This window comes from Podarcis vaucheri (genome assembly GCF_965113315.1).
Source record: "Podarcis vaucheri genome assembly, chromosome: 4".
NCBI classification, from domain to species: Eukaryota; Metazoa; Chordata; class Lepidosauria; order Squamata; family Lacertidae; genus Podarcis; species Podarcis vaucheri.
The window spans coordinates 73,922,983-73,949,265 of record NC_138762.1 but is presented as its reverse complement, the minus strand read 5'-3'; the positions used below and the strand labels follow the sequence as shown (position 1 = coordinate 73,949,265).

Here is a 26,283-nt window from a genome sequence, read left to right as displayed (position 1 = left end):
ACCTTTTCATAGGTGTATAGTGAATATAGTTCTCCCCTTTAGCAAGCTGGACTGATAACCTTATTTTATTGATACCCCCCGCAATTCTTCCATGGGTGCTCAAGGCAATGTTCACAAGTCTACAGCATCTAATCCAGAAACAGACTTAGCATAGCTACGGCAAGTCTGTGGCATCATGTGCCGTCTGTTCACACCCTTGGACTTATGATTCACAGGTGGGCATGAGCATCTGAGGAAGTTAGTGCCATTTTGCCAGTCTTTGAGGGAGCGTCAGGGAGGGGTTGTATCAGGAGAGCTCTGCCAAAGTTTCAGTTGTTGCTCTCACTGCAGTGACTTAGGAAGGGAGCTAAAGAACCCATGGCCTGTTCCTTGAGTTTTGAGCAGGAATGAAGTAAGGGAGAGAGCCAGTGTTGCTTCCTCCTCTATCTTTATTCACTGCAAAGCTTTGCCCTGATGTAAACAACAACAGCAACAAGTTGCCAGCCAGGAAAAATGGTCACTGTGAACATAAGCAGAGCTATGTTTATGCTATGATCGAAAGTAACAGTTGTATGCCAACTCGATTCCAAATCTGCAATCTGTCAGCCATGGAAAGTAGGCATATACTCATTATTTACAAAATAAATACCAATCTTGGTTAAAATCTGGTCCCCTCTTGGGTTTTGAAATAACAGTTTATTTTCCATTTGTAGACCAGAGAGGCACACTCTTCAAGACCAGCCTGTGGCTGGCTGCTTTCTCATTCTGTTGCCCACTGCAAGTTGACCAATACAACACTAGTGTCCCAGAGCCCCCAAAAGATAATAGTTTGGGAGAGCAGGCCCAGGGCTGAGGATCCTGGAACAGCCCTCCCCCCCCCTCTCCATCCCTCCTTGCACAAAAATGTGCCTGTGCCAGAAATGGGCGTTCTGGATTCTGCCATTTGTTTGAAGTAGTGAGTAGGGATGGGGAAGAAAATGGATTCAGATCACATTCAAAGCTGATACCCTTACCCAAATTCATACTTTCTGAAACATTGCATGAACCAAAACAAAATCAGCCTTGAAATCCACCCTTCTCTGAATTTTTCAATGCGTATTTCTAGACAAGTAATGTGTACAGAAATGCAGGTTCTGAAGTAGTATACAGATACTTCCTCTGATCCTGAAAGTAGTACGCAGCCATCATGGTGTGTTGGGCCTGGGGGTAACCCATGAAATGTGGTCCAGGGCCTGTCCAGAATCTGAAGGTTCTGCTGGGAGTCTGTCCGACAGGGCCAAGGCAGGACACGAGGCAGGAAACCAGGCAAGGACAGGTACGGGATCTAGCATACAGCAATGTTGCTCCTGCAACCTGGGGCGAGGTCCGACAGCCTTTTTGTCGGAGTAGCAGCCGGTCCTGATCCCCTGGCGACTCACCTCCCTGTTTTGCCCAAAGGCGAGCACTCCTCCTGCGAGTACTCGGGTCTCTCCTTCTCTCAGACCTTAGTCTCTGCAGCTCAGGAGACATTGGTGGGTTACTAGACCCAGGGGCTGCCTCACCTCCCCTGACCAAACCGGTAGGGAAGCAGCTGTAAGTGATGGCCCAGCTGAAGGCAATGAGGTAATCCTCACATCTGGAGCCAGGGCAGGCTCAGGCCCCTGACTCAGCCCAGCTGGTGTTTGTTGCAGGGGAACCTTTGCAGACTGGGACTCTTCAGGATCAGGCCTCAGACTTGGTTCAGATGATGCCTGAGGCAAAGGATCCAGTGCAGACTGGGTCTCCTCTGGTTCCGAGCCTAAGCCCGAGTCCCAGGCCATTACACATGGCTAGTGGCCTTGGATTGTAGCTACCTTTATGATCTTAAGCCAGTCCTATCTGTCCACCTAGCCTACCTCGCAGGGCTATTGTGAAGATAAAATGGGGAGAAATATGTATCTCAGCATTGATTTCCTTGCAGGAAAGACTGGGGGGTTGTCTATATGTTTATGTCTATATATATAATAAAATAGTATAGTAAAAGCTATGGTTTTCCCAGTAGTGATATATGGAAGTGAAAGCTGGACCATAAGGAAGGCTGATCGCCAAAGAATTGATGCTTTTGAATTACGGTGCTGGAGGAGACTCTTGAGAGTCCCATGGACTGCAAGAAGATAAAACCTATCCATTCTGAAGGAAATCAGCCCTGAGTGCTCACTGGAAGGACAGATCCTGAAGCTGAGGCTCCAATACTTTGGCCACCTCATGAGAAGAGAAGACTCCCTGGAAAAGACCCTGATGTTGGGAAAGATGGAGGGCACAAGAAGGGGATGACAGAGGACGAGATGGTGTTCTCGAAGCTACCGGCATGAGTTTGACCAAACTGCGGGAGGCAGTGGACGACAGAAGTGCCTGGCGTGCTCTGGTCCTTGGGGTCACGAAGAGTCGGACATGACTAAACAACTAAACAACAACAACAACATATAATAAAATCCACTGAAGACAAACATGGCTTGACTCTCCACAGCAGTATATCCAACACTGTTAATCTTTTAAAGAGGGCAGCATTATCGGAAAACATAACCCTGCCAAAACTACTCATGCCTACTCAAAACTAATCTTACATGATCACCCTGCATCTTGGTACTAAATGGTTGGCTGTATAATGTGCAACTTAAGTTGCTGTTTTGCAGCATGTTAATCCCAAGTTATTTCTTGTTCTGTGCTTTGTCACATGCAAGCTATGCTGCTAGTCAAAATGTGAGGAAACTTGCTCTCTCTTTTCCAGTTGAATCATATGATTCATGAGCAGCTGAGTGAATCAAGCTTTCAGTCAGGGAGCTTTTCAAGTTCTTGCAGTGCAACACCTACAGATGGCCAGGACATGTTTTGACAGCTTGTTTACAGGTAGCCTGTGTATAATTTGGGCTTTCGTTCCATCCTTTCTCTGTCTCAACTATTGTAATAACAGATGGGAAATTCAACAAGGGGATCCTCCTTGACGCTTTGCACTCATTCTCTGCAAAGCAAAGATGTGACCCACAGCTCTCTGGTGATTTTACAACAAGTTGGTTGAGCTTGCTTCACAGACATTTTCCTTCTGCCGGGGATTAGCATAATGCATACTTATGCCACACCCTGCTTGGCTGCTTAATCATATGACAATTATTTCCGAACACTGAGTGTCTTCTCTGTGGGAAGGGAGGTGAGCTGGGGAAAGCCTTAATTTGTGCTTTTTGACTGGCTGCAAACAGCTGATCCCTCCCTTTTCCTGAATCTACATGCCTCTTGCTCATAGGTGAATGGATGCAGATGTGGGTGTTGTATAATGCAGCTGCCAACTGTTTGTTTGAGATACTTTGCAATCAGCTTTTGATGCCTTCCAAACATTTTCTCCTGTGTGTGGCGTGGGCTTCTTGGTAGGACACCTGCGAGACCACAAGCGGTTAATGGGAGTATACAGTCATCATCTGCGTGGGGGTCTTTCTTCTTAACGAAACAAGGAAAGGAACTGTAGAGCTGTGACTCCCTTATCCACTTCAGACAAAAGGAAGACAAGCAAGGCCATGGTGAAGTTGGCAGCTGCCCTTTTGTGTGCAGGTTGCTTTCTGCTCACGGTCACAGGTAAGATGCCCTTGTGGCTCTTTTCATATCTGGCATGGGGTGGTCAATAAAGCATTAAGCCCCAATAGGCTCGTAATTTGTTGATGATGTGGTCCTTCCTGCATTTTATGCCTAGGATGAAAATATAGATTCATTCTCTCTCTCTCACTCACTCACTCACTCACTTTGGTGTGGGTGGTAGTGCTCTTCCAACCATCCAGATGGTAGATGTGGACAAGAGTGCCCCGTATGCAACATATTACTTTGCCAGCTCCACCTCCTGCTGCTGGAAGAGAAGATATTTGCCCACATTTCTACCTCTGTGATCTCCACATTGGTTTAAACCCATTGGGCTACTCTTGACAATTGTTCTGAAGCAGCAGCTGGTACAGAACATGGCTCCCCATCTCTTGACACTCATAGGCTGGTGAAAAGACATCTAAAACATCCATATTGGCAAACAGTTTGTTTACAGACCTCTGCATTCTGGGTGTATCAGGGAGTATTTGCATAGGAAGCCACCAGGGCCTTCAGGTCTGCTCATGAGAGCCTGCTCCAGCTTCCCTCCTTTAGGAAGGTGAGATGGTTGAGATCATCCCCGAGGAGCGGGTCTTTTTCTCTATTGGTTCCAGAGTTGTGGATTAATATACCCAAAGATGCCCTATAGTAATTTTCAGTGGACATCTGAAGATTATTTCATTCCACTTGGCATTTAAGGGTAATGGCAGTTTCTTACTTTTGCTTGTATGCAGTTTGCATGTTTGTTGTTTTAATGATAGCTTTTAAAACAGTATTTTAAGTTGTTGTAAGCTGCCTTCTGAACAAGCTTCATTTGAACAACAGTCTGTAAACATTGTTAAGTAAATAAAACCCTGGGGGTGCCTAAAAAAGAAAATGACTGAATAAGATAATTCAAACAGGTTAGAAGATTCAGATTTTAATAAGGCTTCTTTTTCCCCTGGTATGTACGTATTTCTCCAATAAGGAAAAATAAACTTTCAAACACATGTCTAGTTAGAGCCAGGGGTCATCACTGAGGGGGGGTGACATTTGGTGAGCCACCCGCCTGCGACTCCCAAGCCTACCCCAAGTTGTCAGGGGAAGGGGCGGAGCTGCGCCACTTTATCGGTGGCCTTTCCCCCTTTGTTTTGACAGCTCGGGGGAGGCTTGGGAGTTGTGGGCAGGTGGTGTGCCATTGCCCCCCCCCAGCTTGGGCTGCTTCCTGGGGGGGGGTTCCCCTTAGCTGTCAAAAGGAAGAGGGAAGGGAGGAAGGCTGCTGGCAAAGCGGTGTGGCTCCTTCCATCCCCCTGCCCAGGAAACAGCCCGCCATGGGCTGCTCGCTATACCCCCTATGGGTGGCTTGCCCCCTGGGACGCTCACCCCGCCCCCATGGGCCTGCCCCCCCGAGTGCACAGCATGTGTGCCGCTCCAGGTGCTGGAGCAGTTAGCTCCGCCTCTGGTTAGAGCAGGGGCATCTAACATTAATAATAATTAGAGAGATCAGTTCTATATACATAAGTGTTGTTGCCCGATCATTTCTTTGGATTATAAACAACAACAACAAATATTCTTTTTATTATTTTGCAGTTCATTTCCAACAAAGGGGCCATTTTCCAGCTATATAGCTCTAAGATGTAAACATCAACCAACTGTGGTTCTTTGTATCGTGTGGTGATAACTTTTTCATTGGACCAGAACATTATCATGAAGCACATCGGCAAACACAATATTTGGTCTTATTTAAGCTGGGGTTGCCATATTTGAAAATGTTAACATCCGGACAGAAAAGTAGTTGAGCTTTTTCCTGATTTCCACCTGGACACTGCTTGCAGCTGCAGATTCCAGAAATTCTGGACGTATGGTAACCCTAATTTAAGATGAACTCCCATCAACACATATTTGGGAGTAAGTCCAGAACCTTCTTTCACTGAGGCTGCATACACACCATATATTTAAAGCCAATTTAAAGAAAATGGCCTCCTCCAAAAGAATCCTGGGAATTGTAGTTTGCTAAATGGCTGGGACTTACAGCCCTGTGAGGAATAAACTAGGGTTCCTAGGATGATGGGGGTGGGGAGAATGTGCTTTAAATATATGGTGTGTATGCAGCTTAAGGAAGAATTTGTTGCTCTGCCTCAGGCAGCAAAATGTCTTATCTCTAGTCATGGTGAACCTAAACCAAGGCTGGTCACATTATTTTGACACCTTGAGGCAGAAAATCCCACAAGCAATAACAGATAAAAATGATACATTAAGGGGGCGGAGGGCAGGAGAGAACCCTTTGTTGCCTTTCCATTATACCCAACATCAGCTTCCTGAGGCGGCCACCTCTTTCTGTTAGAAAGTCTACTTAACGGAAGTGTATTCAGCTGTAATTATTAGACCTTTAAATTACAGATTTGGATAAACAGAATGCTTACAAAAGAGGATTGTACAACTTGGTCATATTCATTTTGCATTTTTTTAAAAACGTCAAGCCCTTTTACTGCAATCTGGAAGCTGCTTATTAGCATTATAATCAGTACTGCTATATTTTTATTTTTTAAAAAAAGCACCAACAAGCTTTTTAAATACATAATGTAATGAGTTCAGACTTCCAATAGTACCAATTATTTGTTGGTAATCTCATGAGTTTGCATTTTTATTTTTGCATGCAATGGAGGAAGAGGGCAGAGGCAGGAGGCAAAATCCAGCAAGATTATAGGCCTAGGCATGGCTTTGCTATTACAAACTATGGAAGCAGAAACAACCCAAGGCCTGCAATGAACAGATGCTCTTTGCAAACTCTGAATTGCAAGTGAAAGTCTTTACCAGAAGGAGAAAAGAGAGGAATGCAAGTTCTGGCCATAAAAATAAGTGATCTTTGTATTAATATAGGTGCATTATCCATACAGATCTATTATGTGGCTTGCAAACTCCCGATCTAGTGTTTCGTCTTGAGCATTATTGAACAAGCTGTTTTTTTGACTCATACATTTTAAAACTTAATTCATTAACGCTAACAGTCCTAATTTACAAAAGTTAGTCCAGTTTTTCTGAAATGAACGATAATTGCCTGAAAACTGGTGGACTGGACAAGCTTTTCAATTTATCACATAACTAATGAATGACTGAAAGGATGACAGTCTTCCAGAGAAGAAGAAAGTTCATCTGAGTAGGTGAAGAATGAAAATCCACACCATCTCATTAAGTCTGGTATGTGGACTTTCTTGTTCTACAAAAAAATTAGACTGGGAGTTGCCTCTTTATGACACTTGGTAAGACTTCAATTTTCAAATGCAGAAGCAGCATGTATATTGAACGGTGTATTTTATAGGACATATTCAATTCAACAGTTGTATTTTTATGTTGTGAACTGCTCTGAGATCTTTGGATGAAGGGTGGTATTATATGACGCTGACTGATAGTAGTAGTAGTAGTAGTAATAATAATGATAATAATAATAATAATAATAATAATGTATATTGCTCCTATGACAGAATCCATAGTCTGCTTTAGGATTTCAGTTATGTCCTCATGAGGGACTACTGTATTTGTAGTGAAACCTCATTACCAATACTTATTTTTGATACTACTGATTTGCACTTGACTTGAGTGCCCACCCTTCCCTAAAATGTCAGGCCCCCCCAAGGCCAAACATAGCCCTAGAATATTTCCAAATAGTCCATGCTCCACACTGAAGTCCTGTCAATCCTCTGTTTCAGGTCCACATATACCCGATAGCCCTGTTTGCTGTATAAATGCATCCTGATTGCTTTGGAAACTATTTCATTGGACTATCTACATCTGGGTATCCATTATCCTTGGTCCATACTAGACTCTGCTTCAAGCACAGTATCAAATACACATCTAGGGTACTAAGAAGCTGACATGAGGACTGCAGTCACATGTTCCACACCTTTCCCTCAAAGTCCCAATCTTTAAGTGTTGTTTAAACGTCATCATGAATGCCAGTCTCACCTCATGGCTTCAAGATGATGAATCATGTTGACAACCTACTGGCGAGGAAGGGGCATGTTCATGAGTCTGTGCCTGCGATCCTTTTGGAAGTTAGTCATGGCCTCTGAATCATAAGCAACCTCTTTCACTCTTCTTTATCATCGTCTTCTCTTCCCTTGGCTTATGAGCCACTGTCTTAAGTGATTGTTGACAGTGCTGCTGATCAACCTGTTTTTCCTGTCTGCAGTACACACTCAGTTTAGGAAAACGCACCCAGCTGAAACCATTTCCATGACTGTATATGTTACAAGGTTCCTGCATGAATACGAGGTTGGATTTGATGAGGCCCATGGTCCCTTCCAAGTCTGTGCTTCTGTAACTTCTAAGCAAATAATGAGGAGCTAAAGTGGGGGAGAGACCGCAAAACAGGAAGGGTCAAAGGCCTGCCAATCTATGTTTCAGTAACAGAAATGCAGTTGGTTGTTCTTTGACTGTTGATAATACCTCTGATGTCACAGATCCTGCTACCCATGCAGCTTGGAGCTGTTTTTGAAGTGTGACATTTTTGCGTGTGCTTGCCCACAGATAAAGCTATGAAAGAAAGAAAAATAATGCAGGATTGCACCATTCCCCCATTGCAATGTCATTTTTCTAATTTATCTATCATCTATCATCTATCATCTATCATCTATCATCCATCTATCATCTATCTATCATCTATCTATCGATCGATCGATCGATCTATCTATCATCTATCATCTATCTATCATTGCTTCTTTGTAGTGGTGACTCTCCTGAACAAAATAAACAAAGCAAACTTTGGTGGTGATATATAACCATTATTAACAATGATCAACAAAACTGTTTTTGATCATAATATTCCACAAGTAAATAGAACTTAGCAGAAAATTACAACATTTCTTTTATCAAAACTCAAAACCTACCTGAATTTGCTTTTGTGGGAGGTAATTATTTTATTGACAATATTGCATAAAGGGCCACCTGTTTCCCCATAATTTATTTCTATATTCCCTTGCAATTCTCATTCTTAGATAAGACAAAGGATACAATTTCATACTGCAGCAAGGATACTGAGAGACTGTGGTTGCTCTCTGTTTTCTCCCTTCTGCTTCATTATCTCTTCCGGCTGTTAATCACAGTATATTAAAATTCAATATAGCATGAATTAAATCATTGATGCCCTAATAATAGTCTTTGCTCCCCCAAACCATGAACATATGCGTGTGATTCTTCTTTGAGTGCCCTGCATGCCTCTATCTTATGTGTCAACAGAACCATTTCCCTCACAAAGTTGCATTTTCCTGCACTCCAACTGCAGAACCACTCAAAAGGCCAGTAATGAGGTACCTATTGAGATTACCATGCAAATTGCCTCGATAACGGTGTCTAGAGGGAACTGAGTAATGAGGTGCTTGTGTCATCCAGGAAGTCACTTATCACATCCTATTTCCTCCAGTTTTAAAATACGGATACTTCAGTGCAAAAATCACTGGAGAGGAGAACGATTACCCATTTTTCATTCACTGAAGCTGCCTATGTTCCATTTTTTGTCATTAGAAAGCAACCCTACTCATGTTGCCAGATTTTCAGGATAGTTTCCAGGCCCTCCAATTGTCCCAATTTTCCAGGGACATCCCTGATTTCAGTTTCTGATTTCATCCCAGAAAGTCCAACTTTTCCTAAGGATGTCTCTATTTTCATTGGAGAAATGTTGGAGGATGTGGAGTTATCCAGCTTTTGAGCCATCTGAAGGGAAGTTTTTTTAAAAAATATTTAATCTTTTATTATATTTTATATATATATTTGGAAGCTGCTCAAAGTGGCTGGGGCAACCCAGTAAGATGTGTGGCGTATAAATAGCAAAGTTATCATTATGGAATGGGACGTCCCTATTGTAATTGGTGAAATGTTGGAGGGTATGAGTTTCCCTTTAGACAGCATATATTGCTGGCTTTTCAAAATATTCATCCGCTGTTCAACACAGATTTGTTGGAACAAAGCAGTGCAATAAAAAGAAACTGGCACTCTGCTGTTTGGGTATGTACAGATGTTCCACAGAGGAGATGTTTTTGGTGAGATTGTCTCTTGTTATCGGAAAAGGACTATTTTTACCAATCAATTTTCACTGTCTGCACAACTCCAAGCATTTGAATTAGGAGCACTGGAAACTACCTTATACTTAATAGACCCATTGTTCTATCCAGCTCAGTATGGTCTGCACACCAACTGACAGCAGCTCTCTAGGGTTCACATGCTGGTCATTCTCAGCCCTACCTGGAGATGCCTTTCAGGTATGGGATTGAGCCTGAGACCTTCTTTGCATGCAAAGCAAATGGCCTACTACTGACTTATGGCCTTTTACATTGATGATATCACCTGCAGCTTCTAGTGTAATCTGTCCTTGCATCGCCACGCTGGGATTTACTGAGTGATCCCAGACCTCAAGCGTTTCATGGCTTGTCAATGGGATCCAAGGATGCTCTAGGGCGGGTATGGGAATCCTGTGGTCCTCCAGATGTTATTGGACCAGTGGTGTGCCATCAGTGGACTACGGGAACTAAGCTAATCCGCTAAATGTTCCTCTGGTGCCTCCTTCCCAAAGCTCATGAAGCTTCTGCCTGGTTTAGGGAGGGGGGCACAATGCTCACACACACAGTGTCAGGATGTTGCAATGTCCAAGGTGAGCAACGGTTGCCCTTGCAAGCTAGTGCCTTTGGCCCTAACTATTCTCCTATGAAAAAATTTCACTGCACGCCACTGTATTGGACTACAACTCCCATCACCACTGATCACTGGCCATGCTGATCAAGACTGATGGGTCTTGGGCATCTAATAACATCTTACTACTTCAGCATCCAGATCAGTTTATTAGACTGTCCTAACATATTTTCTAGAGGCAGATTCAGAGGAACAGTTAAGGAGCTGGCATGGTTGTTGGTTATTATGGCTGATTGTTATTGAAGCACTGTGGTTCTGACCAGATACACAGTGTGGTTCACCACTTTCTGTCTTAACTCAAGGTGCCATTTCTTACCCTGTGGTCCTGTAATTTCACCACACATGCACAAAATATATCGGAACATTTATTCACAACACTGTGTGGCTTTTAGCACATTGATACATCAACATTCCCCCCCCCCCAACACCAGGCATTTGCTGGGCACTGAAGAGCAACTAAAATCTAAAATCTGTTGATATATGGCAGGGCTGTCCAACTCCCAAGAGACTGTGATGTACTCATGGTATAAAAAAAATGTGTTGTGGAGAGATGAATTTGTCATTGAATTGGGCTTCTTCCCAATTCAGAAGACATTGTTATTAAGTAAGAATGGATGAGAAACGTCACTTCTTGTTGATTTTTCCAGATCCAAAATGAATGTAAGACTACATACACACAATACATTGAAAGTACCCCCATCCGATAATTCTGGGGACTGTAGTTTTCTTCTCACAGAGCCATGGTTCCCAGCACCTTAAGCAAGTGACAGTTTTCAAGATTCTTTGTAGGGTGGAAGATGCACTTTAAATATGTGGTATGTACTCAGCCTCAGATTCAATCCAGAATTATAAACGCATAGGCTCTAGAGAATCCCACCCCATTCATTGCAAAAAAAAAGCAAAGCTAGGAAACAGTGCCATCACAACTCTGATCAGAAACAATGTAAAGTTTTTCAGTGTAGCAGCTTTTGTTTTTGTTTTTTAGTAGCTGTCTCCTGATCTGCACAGCAACTGTAGCTATGCTAAAAGCAATTTTGATTCTGCTTCCCCCTCAATGTTATGTGAATACATCAATCAGATTTTATACTGCTGCAGTTCTATTGGCACTTAAAGTGGAATTATTTCACCGTTTCACATTTCCTATGTGCTACAGTGCTTTGTCTTTCCTAATGCCTCATTTGCTTAACTTGCAGAGTGATGGAAAGACTACAGATTAACTAGAGCACAGACAGGAAGAGGTCTTAATGAAACAATGTCACTGCATCCATATAATTATTAATCATCTCTATTGCACTTTTCAGTTATGCTTTGGGCCCAAGTTTAAATGGTTATTTCTAATCTGTATGGCACCCCCAGTTTTTACCATCCTGGCCCAGAAACTCCTCAAATCCCTGCTTGCTTCACCAACAGAACACAACCTCACACTCTCAGTCTAGTAGAGCAACTGCAGTCTGCCTTCAGGCAACCATCACTTGACTACAACCAGCTCAGTGGGTGGCACTATTTCCTTCCTCCATCTGAGTACAAGTGTTGCTGTTGTAGGGTTCAGCAGAGAGGAGAATGGAGACAAAACCAGAATTACTGCCTCCAGTAGTTGAACTCTGTGCTGAGCAAACAGTTATAATCTACCTGATTGGGTATCTTAAGCATTCCCAGGTTATTGGGAATGCCAGGTATAATCTTCTACTATCCAATATTCACAGTTTATGAAAGTCCCTTTAGTTTCAAGAGGTTTGCCACCATGCAGCAGGAGGAGAGAATTCAAGACTTCAGGAAGAAATCTTGATGGCACATTGTTTACCATTGTAAACATCCTTTTTATTTTGGAAGGGAAACAATACCTGCAAACCAGAATACTTGTTTTCAAACACTTCCATTAAGTTTACTTTGGGAATTTGTAAACAAGCTTTTTGGAGTTGCAGCCAAACTGTTTTCTAGACTCCAGAGGCTGCATCACATGTTTCATGCTCATTCTGATGAATTAAGCTAGTGTGATTCTGTAAATGAGATCATTATGTTTCATTTCTGAGAGTTCCTGTTTTGAATCAAGTGGGCCAACTGCATCAGTCATGCCATCTTCCATGGGACCTGGGTGCAACAGTTGTGGAAGAAGGCACATTCCGTGATGGGAATCATTAGGAACAGAATAGAAAATAAAATTTATTAATACAGTGGTACCTCGGGTTACATACGCTTCAGGTTACAGACTCTGCTAACCCAGAAATAGTGCTTCAGGTTAAGAACTTTGCTTCAGGATAAGAACAGAAATCGGGCTCTGGCGGCACAGCGGCAGCAGGAGGCCCCATTAGCTAAAGTGGTGCTTCAGGTTAAGAACAGACCTCTGGAATGAATTAAGTACTTAACCTGTATCAAGTTGGGGAGGGGAAAGTTCATTTTGGGTTCCTTCCAGATGAGTTTAACTCAGAGCAACCACAGTCTTTCAAATTTTATATAAAGCTCAGGCTACACGTCTGCCATCATGTTGTTATAGCAGGCCAGAATCCTTGGCAGATATTCTGGGGAGACAAGGCAGATTGAAGCTTTGCATTCTGTTACAATGTCTTTCTAAATTATTGTGTTCTTTTGATAGGCAATGATGACTTTGACTTAGCAGATGCTCTTGACAAAGGTAAGATTCCTGGCAAAAAAATTTTTTGAATATTATTTTTTTGATCTAAACATCAAACAAGTGACTCCTCTTTCAGTTTAATGGCAAAACTGGACATCATTGTACAGAAATAAATGTGGAATCCTGGGTAAATTTTCTGAAGAAGCAAAACACAATTAACAAAAGGGTCTAAAAGAAGTAAACAAATGCTGCAGTTCAAGATTAGTCTTTTTTATTTTTATTCTTGTTATTATTTTTTAAAGAAATTTTTAAAAGAGGCAGAACATGTTTAATATGATTTGGTGGAGATCTCCCTCTTCTGGTCATGACCAAAAGCGAAACCCAAATCTAGGATTTAAAGGAGCATGTATGTAAATTATGAATATCCTACCTTTCCCTAAACTATTTGTGCTTGCTATTCCTTCCCACCCAACAACCTATGCAAAGAACTACATATGCACAATACTCCCAGAAGAATCCCTCAACAGATGCCATTGTGTGTACATGTTGTTGTTTTGGGGGGTTTTTTTGTTTGTTTTTTTAGAAACTTGTCTTTCTATCTAAATAGCAACCTTTTTTTAGCACAGGGAAACTCAAATAGTGAGTTTGGGGTTCTGGATGGCACCTTCTTTACCCAGGAGTAGAGTTTGGAGGAGGATTTACAGAAGAGGCAGTTGGATATTGGCCCAATAATTCTTCATTTTAAACATAATTTTACATGCCACGAAGTGCGATTCTTCTTGATTGGATCAGGGGTATCCAGCATCAGCTACTTGCTATCTGGGAGAAGGGAGGTGACAAAATATAAATCTGGAGAGACCATTGGGAGTTCCTTCTACTTTAAAGCAGGGGTGGGAACATCTTCAGTCCAGGGACCACATTCCTGCATGAGGAATCACCTGGGCACTGTGCCTGAAGGGGCTCAAGGCAAAATTGGGCAAATATAATACTTATCTTCACCCGGCAGCCTACATTTCAGCGATGTAAAAGTCAGAAGTTTCTAACACACCGCACCCACACCCACACACCCCTCCATCTTCCATCCGAGCAAGCAAGAGGCATTATTGCAGTTCAAGAAGGACACCTTCCAGTCAGATGAGAGTGCATAAGGATGGCATGGAACAGGGAAGAGTCCCTGAGGGGCTTAGGTGGCTACATTTGGCCCTCAAGTCTGGACTTACCAACCCCTGCTTTGAAAGAAAAGGACAATCATATTTCACAATGCAATGTATATACAGGTCAGGAGTCGTGTGTCCCATTTTGCCACCTGAGCTGAAAGAAGAAAGTGCTGCCCTGCAGCCAAATGAGTATAGAATTTCAACCTTAACCGTCTCACTTGGAGTGAGAAATGTAATATCAAGTTGTTCCTGCTTTTGATAAGCTGTATGATACATTAATTTTAATTGTGTTAGGTACCCCAAAGCCTCCTCCAGCTACCAAAAAGCCTTCAGTGGGTGAGTTGCTGTAATTATACTCCCTCTTTTTATGCTCTTTTAGATGTGGTAGACATTTTGTGTTATGCCAGACTCACACAGCAGCCATTTTTGTGGCTGGTGCTCGGGCACTTTCCCAAAACTTCAAATGTGTTTCATGTGCTATAAAGGCTAGTGACCCTTGCCTTAAATTAAGGAAGTCAAAACAATGCTCTTGCTAAGGAAAGAAAAATATATGAACCACATTCAGGTGGCCAAGGAAATAACGGAATGAATGATTTACATTGTTAATGAGGCAGATTTAAAATTTAATAGTTAAGACTGGATACAGATTTTTAAAAGAAGCATTAATTCTGATTTCCATTTTGTTTCTCTTCATGGATACACTTCTTGAAATGTTTAATAGATGGCAACTCCAGACCTAAGCTGTATCCTGACCTTAGACCACACGGAGGTGGCAACGAAAACAATGGTAAGAATTATTTTTACTTTTAAAATCTAAAAAAAAAGAGTGTTTATTTCTGATAATTAGAGTTATATAAGCATAAATGTTTTGGAAATCCTTATTAGATTAGTACTTTTCTAAGTTCTATCCTAAGTTTTCCCTGCTATTATGAGTTTTTTTGGGGGAAATGTTCTCTTAACATGTCAGACTTGAGCAGATCAGCCCTGAAATACACTGTGTACTGTTGTAGTTTGTGTGTGTGTGTGTGTGTGTGTGTGTGTGTGTGTGGTGTATGTATGTGTGTGTGTCTATATATATATATATAGAGAGAGAGAGAGAGAGAGAGAGAGAGAGAATGTAAACTTTAGATTAAGGAACGGGAACCTGTGGCATTCCATACATTGCAGGACAATTCCCATCATCACTGACCATTGGTGGCTGTGGCTGATGGTAGTTCAATAATATCTGAAGGGCTGCAGGATCCCTATCCAATTTTAGATTAAAAAATGGATTATAAATGATGGGATGAAATGTCTGGGTGTAGACATGGGATGGGTGTTATAATTGTTCATTCCCCCCCCCATTTTAATGCTTTCATTTATTGCTGAAAACTGGTATTTTATCTACACTGATAATGCTCATCCATTTGTAATATATTTTTATTTCTTTTAGATCCCGACTTTCACTTAGGAGATGCCCTCGGTGCTGGTGGTAAGTATTTGTCCATCCCCTACATTTTGCAATAATCTTTTCATATTTTTTTCAGCTAAATCCACAAATCAATGAACTCTGATTAGTTGGATTTAAACTTGTAATGCTAATTTAACTTAAATTCATCTAAACACATTCTGCATTACTCATTTAAATCCATGTAATCTGGATTAACAGGGTTATGAATCAGACTTTAGCCTTTTCACATGTGCATTCTATGAATTTATGAACTCATTGTGATGGCGAAATCAGGGTCAACATTAAAATTGACAAGTTAACACCTTCAGTCTAGTTTCAGGTATATTTAGGATGCAATACAGAAAAATGGAGTAGTTAATTTATGAAGGTATGTAGGCCTTGCACCACCATACAAGCAAGATATTATAATCCTAGGAATGTTTATGTTTACTTGGAAATCATACTATGCTCAATAGTCCTTATTCTCAGGCAAGGTGCATAGGATTACAGCCTTAAATATGCATTGCATCAGAAGACTCACATGTTGCATCCCTTATTGAAAAAGTTTGAGACTCTTGCTTCTTAGTGTGTTTTGCATTTTTCATCCATACCTTTTAGAAATAATAATGTGCACATGAGCTTCTTGTGGTTACCACATCTGTGCTCTCACTACCGACACAGAAGCATTAACAGAAGTAAATTGGCTATTTTTTCCTTATGGTCCAATATTGTGTTTTTGTAACATAACACAGATATTTATGTAAACTTTTTAAAAAGGAATAATCATCAGGACTTGATTTTAACTAAACTAAACTTTAAAAAAGAAAAAGGAAACTCTGTAAAACCAGTTAGGGCATGTTAGGCTCAACCTTTAAAGATGGAAACCTTCAAGGTATTTCTAGAACTAAAGCCCAGCAAAGGCTAAAGCAAACAAACAAGAATTCTGTGCCTTGTTTTGATTTTTCACTTCTTCAAATTGTACCTGTCATTTCTAGATGGTCCTCCTCCGAACCCTCAGCCATACCCACGTCCACGTCCGCAGCCAGGAAGCCATATTAATTCTGGTAAGCATAATTTGTGGTAAATGCAAAAGGCTGTTTAACAAGCAATTAGTTGCCTATAAAGGTAAAGGGACCCCTGACCATTAGGTCCAGCTGTGACCGACTCTGGGGTTGTGGCGCTTATCTCGCTTTATTGGCCGAGGGAGCCGGCGTACAGTTTCCGGGTCATGCGGCCAGCATGACTAAGCCGCTTATGGCAAACCAAGCAGCACACGGAAATGCCATTTACATTCCCGCCGGAGCGGTACCTATTTATCTACTTGCACTTTGACGTGCTTTCGAACTGCTAGGTTGGCAGGAGCAGGGACCGAACCACGGGAGCTCACCCTGTCGTGGGGATTCGAACTGCTGACCTTCTGATAGGCAAGTCCTAGGCTCTGTGGTTTAACCCACAGCACCACCTGCATCACAATTAGTTGCCTATATATTTTGATAATTAGGACTGAGTTTAGGAGCAAAGTGACTGATGTTGATGATAAGGAGATCTGTCTTGAGACACTCTTAAGGCTATTAGAGAGGCAACTGATGGGGGCTGTAGTTCAAAACATCTTGAATAGATCAGGTTGGGGAAGACCAGAGTCATTCTGCAAAAACAGCACATATCTTACAGTATATGTGCTTTTTGAAAATATATTGTTGTACTATTTTTGTTGTCAGAACAGCAATTTTCTGTCTGTTTGACTGCTAGGTATTGTAGCTTTTGAACAGACTCCAACTGGATGCTTTGAGGTTAAAGATAGCTCATTTCTTATATCTAGCTCTAGATCAGGGTTTCTCCAGCTGTTTTCGGACTACAGTTTCCATCACCCTTGACCACTGGTCCTGCTAGTTAGGGATGATGGAAGTTGTAGTCCAAAACACTTGGAGACCTAAGTTTGGGAAACCCTGGTGTTGATATAGGCTGAAGGCTGGTTACTGCCTTTGAGCCAAGAAAGATGTTTGCAAAATATTAGCATTCATCCTGGCAAAAGCTGGGAAGGATACTTTGGAGAAAAAGACTAATACCATAATTTTAATTATTTGTAGGTGATTTTAATGATTTGGATCTCAATGATGGAAGACCTCCACCTCCAGGACCAGCAGGTAACCTACAGTGATTCAGGTCCTTCACACTGGTTCACAGTCCTCCTCTCAACATATCATAGCAACATATCATCAGCATTATTAGTTTAGCTGCACTCTTAGAAATTCATAGAACAGAGATGGGAAAACTGTGGCCTTCCAGATATTGTTGGACTTCAACTCATCCTTAGCTATTGGCTGAGGCTGATCTGTGTTGGAGCCTAGGTAAAGGTAAAGGGACCCCTGACCATTAGTTCCAGTCGTGACCGACTCTAGGGTTGCGGCGCTCATCTCGCTTTATTGGCCGAGGGAGCCGGCATACAGCTTCCGGGTCATGTGGCCAGCATGACTAAGCCGCTTCTGGCGAACCAGAGCAGCACACAGAAATGCTGTTTACCTTCCCGCCAGAGCGGTACCTATTTATCTACTTGCATGTTGACGTGCTTCCGAACTGCTAGGTTGGCAGGAGCAGGGACCGAACAATGGGAGCTCACCCCGTTGTAGGGATTCAAACCGCCGACTTTCTGATCAGCAAGTCCTAGGCTCTGTGGTTTAACCCACAGTGCCACCCGCATCCCTGTGTTGGGGCCTAGCAATATCTTAATGTCCACATTAATGTCCTGCCAAAGAGTTTATAAAAAGTTGTAATTGACCGAGGAGTATGTATTATCCTTATTCTTATTGCTGATACAGAATGAAAGCACAAAAGGTTAAGCTAGCATCCTAATAACTGGCATAACTCTAGCAGAGTATTTTTAACCAAATCTTGCTAAATAGCTTGGCGTGGCTTTGACATTTCTCTATTTTTCTTCCCCCCAAAATCATGTTTTTGTTGCTGTCTCTCATTTCAGGGGGCAATGACCACATTTCAAATCAAGGTGGCAACACTGGTAAGGCTGGTGTACAGTTTTTTTAAAAAAATGTTGGTGTATATTATGGAGCAAAGTACATTTTACGATAAATGGGCTTTTAAAAAGCAGCCTCAAACTGGCCATGTTCATTTTAAATAAAAAGTAGCTGGAGGTCCCCCGTCTGCTGAAAATCACTTTCCCAGACTCAAAATAAAAAAATTCCTTCCAGTAGCACCTTAAAGACCAACTAAGTTAGTTCTTGGTATGAGCTTTCGTGTGCATGCACACTTCTTCAGATACACTGAAACAGAAGTTGCCAGATCCTTCTATATAGTGAGAAGGTGGGGAGTGGTGTTACTCAGAAGGGTGGTGGGAATGGGAGATAGGCCAGTGTTTCCCAACCTTTTTTGGGCAAAGGCACACTTGTTTCATGAAAAAAATCTCGAGGCACACCACCATGCCAGATGGGGAAAGGTCACTTTTTACTTATGTAAAAAAAAAAAAAAAAATAGTAACAGCATAGAAGGTAATGGTTAGGCTAGCATCCCTCTTCCAAATATGCTAGGTTTTTATTTGCAGGGACTGTTCTACATGGGAAGGGGAAAGGAAAGTTAATAGAAGGAAAGGCGGGTGGGAGAGAAAGAGAAAGAAAGAGGGAAGGAAGGGGGGAAGAGAAGTGGAAAGGAGGGAGACCGAGGCGGGGGAGAAGCGTCTGGAGAGTTGCTCCAAAGTTTGGGGGGCCGCGGGGGTGGGCGCGCGTCCCAGGAGGCGGAGGCCAGCCCGGGCTGGGAGCCGCGCCGCAGCCCGGGGGCGGAAGGCGGACCGCGGCTCCTAGGATGTGGAAAGGGGACGGCGGCGCAGGGGGAGGAGACCCGCACGGCTAGGGCAGCGCGCAGGGGGAGGGGAGCGGGCCAGAGGCGGGCGAGGGGGGCCGCAATCCCACACGCCACGAACATGGCCTCCTTCCCCGCGGGCCCCGCCGAGCCCCCCGGCCGGGGAGGGCGGCGCACCCCCGCCGCCGGAGAGCAGAGGCAGGAGGAGGAGGACGAAGGCGCTGCCGAGGAGGCGCGCCAAATTCTGCCAACTTCGGCGCCCGCCTCGTCGCCGCAGGCTCCTCCCAGCTGAGAGCCAGAGGGCGGCGGTGGAGCAGGAGGAGGAGGATCGGGTTTGGCGACGGCTGCTGCGTCCTCTCCAAGCGCGGGGCTGGCCTCCGCCGCGCCCGATCCTCCCCGCTCGCCGCGCTTCTTGGCGGAGCAGGTCTCGTGCGTGTGCGAGGCGCTGCTGCAGGCGGGCGACCCTGGCCGGCTGGGCTGCTTCCTGGGCTCGCTACCGCCTGACGCCGAGGCGCCGTGCCTGGAGGCGCAGGCGGGCGAGAGCCTGGCCAAGGCGCGCGCGCTGCTGGCCTTCCAGCGCAGCGACTTCGCCGAGCTCTACCGCCTGGTGCAGAGCCGGCGATGGGATGTGGGAGCTCGCTCGCTCGCGGCCCCGCGTGTGCCTATGTGGGGCACGTTACAGCCCCGTGACGTCAGCGCCACGCAGGCAGCCAGGCAGGCAGACGGCGAGAGCCCCGCGCTGGGCGGCCTCTCCTCGCTGCCGCCGCCCCGCCTCTCGCCGCCCGACTCGCTCACCTCCCTCCCACGGCACACCAGGCAACGTCTCGCGGCACACTAGTGTGCCGCGGAACACCGGTTGGGAAACACTGAGATAGGCAGATAGCTGAGAGAGCCTCTTGACGACTCTTAACGACTGTAATAGGTCTTACAGGAAAAGGCAAGGGGTGGGAAGGTGAGAAATGGTTTAGTTATGTATAGTGAGATAAGAATCCAATGTCTTTGTTCAGCCCAGGTCTTTTCATGGTTTTAAGTTTGGTAATGAGTTGTAATTCAGCAGCTTCTCTTTCCAGTCTATTTCTGAAATTCCTTTGTAGTAAAACAGCTACTTTGAGATCTTGTATAGAATGTCCTGGGAGATTGAAGTGTTCTCCTACTGGTTTCTCTGTTCTGTGATTCTTGATGTCAGATTTATGTCCGTTTATTCTTTGGCGTAAGGTTTGGCCTGTTTGTCCAATATAGAGAGCTGAAGGACACTGTTGGCATTTGATGGCAACACCATTACTGGCCCCAACAACATCACACATACCATCTCGGGACTATTTAATTGCTCATCGTCTAACATTGTGTATGCCATCAAATGCCAACAGTGTCCTTCAGCTCTCTATATTGGACAAACAGGCCAAACCTTACGCCAAAGAATAAACGGACATAAATCTGACATCAAGAATCACAGAACAGAGAAACCAGTAGGAGAACACTTCAATCTCCCAGGACATTCTATACAAGATCTCAAAGTAGCTGTTTTACTACAAAGGAATTTCAGAAATAGACTGGAAAGAGAAGCTGCTGAATTACAACTCATTACCAAACTTAAAACCATGAAAAGACCTGGGCTGAACAAAGACATTGGATTCTTATCTCACTATACATAACTAAACCATTTCTCACCTTCCCACCCCTTGCCTTTTCCTGTAAGACCCATTACAGTCGTTAAGAGTCGTCAAGAGGCTCTCTCAGCTATCTGCCTATCTCCCATTCCCACCACCCTTCTGAGTAACACCCCTCCCCACCTTCTCACTATATAGAAGGATCTGGCAACTTCTGTTTCAGTGTATCTGAAGAAGTGTGCATGCACACGAAAGCTCATACCAAGAACTAACTTAGTTGGTCTTTAAGGTGCTACTGGAAGGAATTTTTTTATTTTGACTATGGCAGACCAACACGGCTACCTATCTACTACTTTCCCAGACTCAGGCATTTATTTGCCCCTGGAGTTGTTGTTTGCAGTAAACAGCAGTCAAGTGAAGGCATTATCTGTGGATGAAGCCATTTACCATATTTTTCGTCCTGTAGGGCGCACCGGCCCATAGGACGCACCTCGTTTTTTGGGGGAGGAAATGAATAAAAAAAAATTATTCCCCCCCGCCGCGGCTGCCGCCCCAAGCCTTGCGCACACCTGCCCGAAGCACGGGGTACCCTCCGGAGGGCTCCATGTGCTTCGGGCTGCAGGCTGCCGCCCCAAGCCTTGTGCGCCCGGTGGGACCTCCTGCCGGGCGCGCGAGGCTTGCGGACACTCGCCCGAAGCAGTCTGCTGCCCACAAGCCTTGTGAGCCTGCGGAAACTCCCGCCGGGCTTGCAAGGCTTGTGGATAGCTTCCTGAAGCCTGGAGAGCGAGAGGGGTTGGTGCGCACCGATGCCTCTTGCTCTCCAGGCTTCAGCGAAAGCCTGCATTCGCCCCATAGGACGCACACACATTTCCCCTTCATTTTTGGAGGGGAAAAAGTGCGTCCTATGGGGCAAAAAATACGGTATGTCCCCAACATGGATCAAGAGCATGCTCCACTTGGTGGCCTGTGTATCTGCTTTTCCTTCTAATTCAGGGAGGTCTGCATGTGGCCTTTTCTGGTAGCCCTTGGTAACATTTGATGCCCCCCAGCCCTCACTGGCAGATACTGGGTTTGGGAAGGAGGTGTGAGGGCTCCAAGACTCTGCCAGATCCTCACACCTCCTTCCCAAAGCCTGGTAGTCAGTCAGTGCTTCATTTATTGTGATTATGAGCAGTTCTACTCAGATCTCTCTTTCTTAAAGTAAACAAACAATACTAGACCACCCTGACACGGATTGTTATAATTTTTAAAATATAGATGTGTGAAACTACCATGGTGTGCTGGTTCAGTTTCTATACGTAAAACAGAATATTCGTATATTTCAGAAGAGAAATATGTGTTTCCTTCCCTTATCTCTAGTGGATAGTTCGGCAGCTCAGATTTCGTCTCCTGTTGTGATTGCAGTTGTGCTGTTAGCCTGTGGGGCAATAGCGGGCTACACTGCTTACAAGAAAAAGAGATACTGTTTTAAACCGAGAGGTAAGAATAACTGTAGTAAGAGTTACGTATTTGCTACGATGAACCAAAAAATAATCATGGTTCTAATGGATGAAACCACTTGCAATGAAAATTCAAAACTGAAGAGATGAGTTAGAGATTCTTTGTTCTTGCCAATCTACTTCAATTCACCCAGAGATTTACTGCTAGATTCCTTCTGCCCACCTCTGGTTTAGCCTTTTACTATTTACTCTGTCAACTCTTTTTAAGGCATTTCCCACCTCTACTGTCAGAGAGTCACATTCCTAAACCCAGAATGTTAGGTATGCAAGGCGTGTGCTCTAACACTGAACTCTGGACTCTTCCCGAATAACTGGGGATATCTGACTCTCCAAGCAAACAGAAGTGGGAAGAATAATCCCTGCATTACCCATAGCAGAACTAGAGAGTCAAGAGAGCGGGGGGAAATGCATTCTTTTCTACAAAAGTAGAAATACTACAGCTGGGAAATACTATTTAACATTTAGAATAAATCTTCCTGATTTCAACTTCTATCGTGCCAGATTTCTAAACTACATTAAGGCTGGAATCATAAACACACATGAAATAAAGTTCTTAAGCATTCAAGGACATGCATTTGGAAGCTCACAATTGCATATCCCCAGTCCTTTTTTCCTGGGGGGATGCAGTGGTACGCATACCCCTAAACATGTTGTGAATCTAAGTTTGGCCACATTGAGGGGCAGTATTTCAATATGAGTAGGAAAATGAGGGTACCCCTAAACATTTTTTTAAGGGGAAAAAAGGCACTGCATATCCCTGTGTTTAGGAATGCACACTTTACAGGTTTACTGGAAGAATTACCAGTGCAGTCACAGCAGATACAATTGCCATGTAAAAGTTTGATAAACCAGTGGTTACACAAACTCATGGTTCCTTTGAGCATATAGGCTCCGTTCTGTGCATGGATTTTGCCAAATTATAATTATAATGCAGCATAATCCTAGGCATTTGTCTTTTATTTGGAAGCAAGTCCCATTGTGTTCAACAGGGGTTTCTCCCTAGTTAGTGTATTTGCATTGCACTGCACTTTAAGTAATGCATGCCTCTATTTTAAATTGATATGACATCTTTCATTTTAGGTGGGGCAGTTGTCTAAACCATCAAGAAACCAACTGAGAAATACTGACCTCCAGAAGATCATCTATAAACTCTCACACACTATGTTACATTTATGTATAAATTCTCCCATTGAGGTTTTCAGTAATATGGCATTTTCCTTGAGTGAAAACTGTTAACCAGTATTTCAGAGCTAGAAACTATTTAATTGCACACAACTACATGAGAGTTCTTCATTAATATGACATTAAATGTTTCTAAATGTCATACTTCGTAGGGGGGGGGGAGTCTTTCAACTATATTTTCTGTTTTACTCAGGGAGTAATTGGAACACGGTCGCTACCCTGGAGGTAGCTTTGAGCAATGCACAGGTTTATTTGCCACTGACAATCAGAATATCAATAAATCTTTGTAATGGCAATATGAAGTGATTTATCTCAGTTCAGACATTACTCATTATTTGGATGAGACTAATGCATTTTTTAAAGCATTTTGGTAATATTTTATTAAGCAGCAGGTGTCCTAGTCAGTCAAAGCAGCATCAGATCCAGATTATGTGAGAAACTGCATTCTGCCCAGCAAACCTGTCTGTGTATTAGAATCAGTAACAGAGACCCTGGTCTTGGCTATGAGGCTTTCTTGGTTGTGCTGCCCTGGCAATGGAATGACCTCCCCAGATCTATCTGTTGGTGGCATGCTCTTAAGTACTTGGCAAAGGCTATTTTATTTTCTTCTGCTTTTTAGTGAAATCTGCTTTTTAGATCTATATTGGTTGCTAATGTTACTTTGTTGAGGTTTCTGATTTTAGTCAATTGTCTGGAAGGACAGGGTAGTTAGTCTTTAATTCATTAATTCAATCTCTTGGTATCTGTGAGATATGAAACACATTGGGTTCACTTGCAAGTAATAACCCTCAATCAGATATGTGGATCCACATGAACAAATAAACATGTTTCTGAATGCACATTCCCATCTGGATTCAGTCTGGTATGATAAAAAAAATGAATTGTGCATTGTTAAAAACTCTACTGGTATCTGCAAGGCTCCTAGTTGGGCTCAAGGATTTCTGGCTTGGGGATATTGTCTTTAAAAGTGGTGGTGGGATTTCCCCCTACCCCTGACTTTTCTGTCTATTTTTAATACATAATGATTTCTCATGATCATCTTTGTTAGTGTATCAGTTGTCTATTATTTACAGAATTTATGGGGGGATTATGTTCTTGTTGTTTTCCTTTCTGCCTTAAACTGCACTTGAACAATTGTGCCAAATGAAGAACTATTGCAATGGAATAAGTATTTAAATATATTAATATGCTGCACATTAAAAGTAAAAAAGAGAGAGTCTGAGATGGAATCCTTTGTGTGTGGTCTTCAGCCATATTTCAAAAAAGTACCGGTATTCTTAGAATAAACAAGCCCAGCCCTGACTTTAATCTAAAGTGAGGCCAGGTGTTTGCAGTGTGCCTTAGAAGCCTGTCCTTATCTGTTTGTTTTGATACTTAAGTTCATACCCCACAATATTTCATCAAAAGGGTGAGCAGTTGTAGTACCCCAATTCTCATACCAAGGTTCAATTGCTATGTTCTTAAATACTTCCTTTGCTATATAAATTTATTTTGCAATGGCTAGATTGCCCTTGTCAGATATTGTAATTGTCTTTAAATGTTGTTATGCTCACTTTTAAGAGCAGCGGGGGCACACGTTTGTTGCATGAGAGTTTAAATGTAACTGTGAAACCTGAAATTGTCCAACAGTGACAGTCTGGAAGTGCCCTTTGTGTTGTTCTCTGGATTAAAAACAAACCACCCTTTCTATTATTTCTTTCCATGCGCAAACCAAGATTCCATCATTCTTATCTGGGAGGGGGAAATATGTGCCCCACAACCCTTTCTCAGTGTCAGGAAGCAATCTTCTAACAATTAGTTCCCATGGAGACACACCACTTGAATATTGTGGGTTATTAACATTCCTTTCTCAAGTAAGCACAAGAACTCTGGCCAGGTAATGCCTGAAGGCAACAAGCAGAGATGTAAGAGAAATCTGATAGCAAAAATCCTTACTATATGAAGCTGCAGTGTGTGATATGCCCAGGCTGCATGGTGGAGCCTCATTCTTTCCTTTGCTTAAAGACAGCCATATTGAGGTGAAGGAGAATCTAAATTCAGATTTGGGCCTTATTCACTGGGGAGGGGAATCTCCCCCTCACTCCATTTTGCAGATCAAACACACACCCCCACCACTGCCAATTAATATGGAGATGAGTGCTAATTAATATGGAGATGAGTTTCACAAGATTCCACTAGATTTCCAGAAAAGGCCTTTATGTCATGTGAAAGCTAAAATATAATGTGCAATTTCGGGGAAATGGAATAAACTGCTGTGTCAATGCAGCCCAACCAGTCTGGCACTTGAGACAGAAGGAAAAAAACACATGCACATTTCTCCCTATCTGTGGCTTAAAAATACTGCCATACACTACATTAAATAACTAACATTTTGCTGCCTTTTCATGACACCCATAATATATTGTTGAGGCAACCACCTCACTCTCCCCTCAAGGCAAATAGCAGCCAGGAGAGCTTTTGACAGGGAGAGGAAGGTTAAGCCCCTCTTCTCTACCTTTGGGGTTATTATTATGACATTTACTATCCATCCATGCGCTCCAATATATCTCCTTGCCAATGGCGCAAGGGAGCCTAGGTATGCCTCTGATCCTCACATCACTGTGAGGTAAGTGAGATTAAGAGGCAGAGTGACTGAGAGAGGTGCAAGGTCACCCTCTGGGACACATGGCTGAGCAGAGATTTGAATCCTGGTGCTCCAGGGTTAGCCCAACACGCTAACTACCATGCCACACTGACTCCAATATGGCCCCTTCTTGTTATCAAGTATTTTATGCTTTTTTAATACTCTAACATAGTTTCTCTCTGCCCTCCCTAT

General features: G+C 43.2%; 1 protein-coding gene across 1 annotated transcript; it reads left to right on the top strand.

The window, feature by feature from the left end:
- The first annotated feature begins 2,695 nt into the window (after nucleotides 1-2,695).
- XG (Xg glycoprotein (Xg blood group)) lies at nucleotides 2,696-24,307 on the top strand. Its single transcript, XM_082220177.1, has 11 exons — nucleotides 2,696-2,844; nucleotides 3,361-3,561; nucleotides 12,809-12,847; nucleotides 14,239-14,280; nucleotides 14,666-14,731; nucleotides 15,377-15,415; nucleotides 16,369-16,437; nucleotides 17,461-17,517; nucleotides 18,348-18,386; nucleotides 22,147-22,266; nucleotides 23,367-24,307. The coding sequence occupies exons 2-11, from the start codon at nucleotides 3,504-3,506 to the stop codon at nucleotides 23,381-23,383; spliced, it is 546 nt and encodes a 181-aa protein (XP_082076303.1). The 5' UTR covers nucleotides 2,696-2,844; nucleotides 3,361-3,503; the 3' UTR covers nucleotides 23,384-24,307.
- The last annotated feature ends 1,976 nt before the right edge of the window (nucleotides 24,308-26,283 follow it).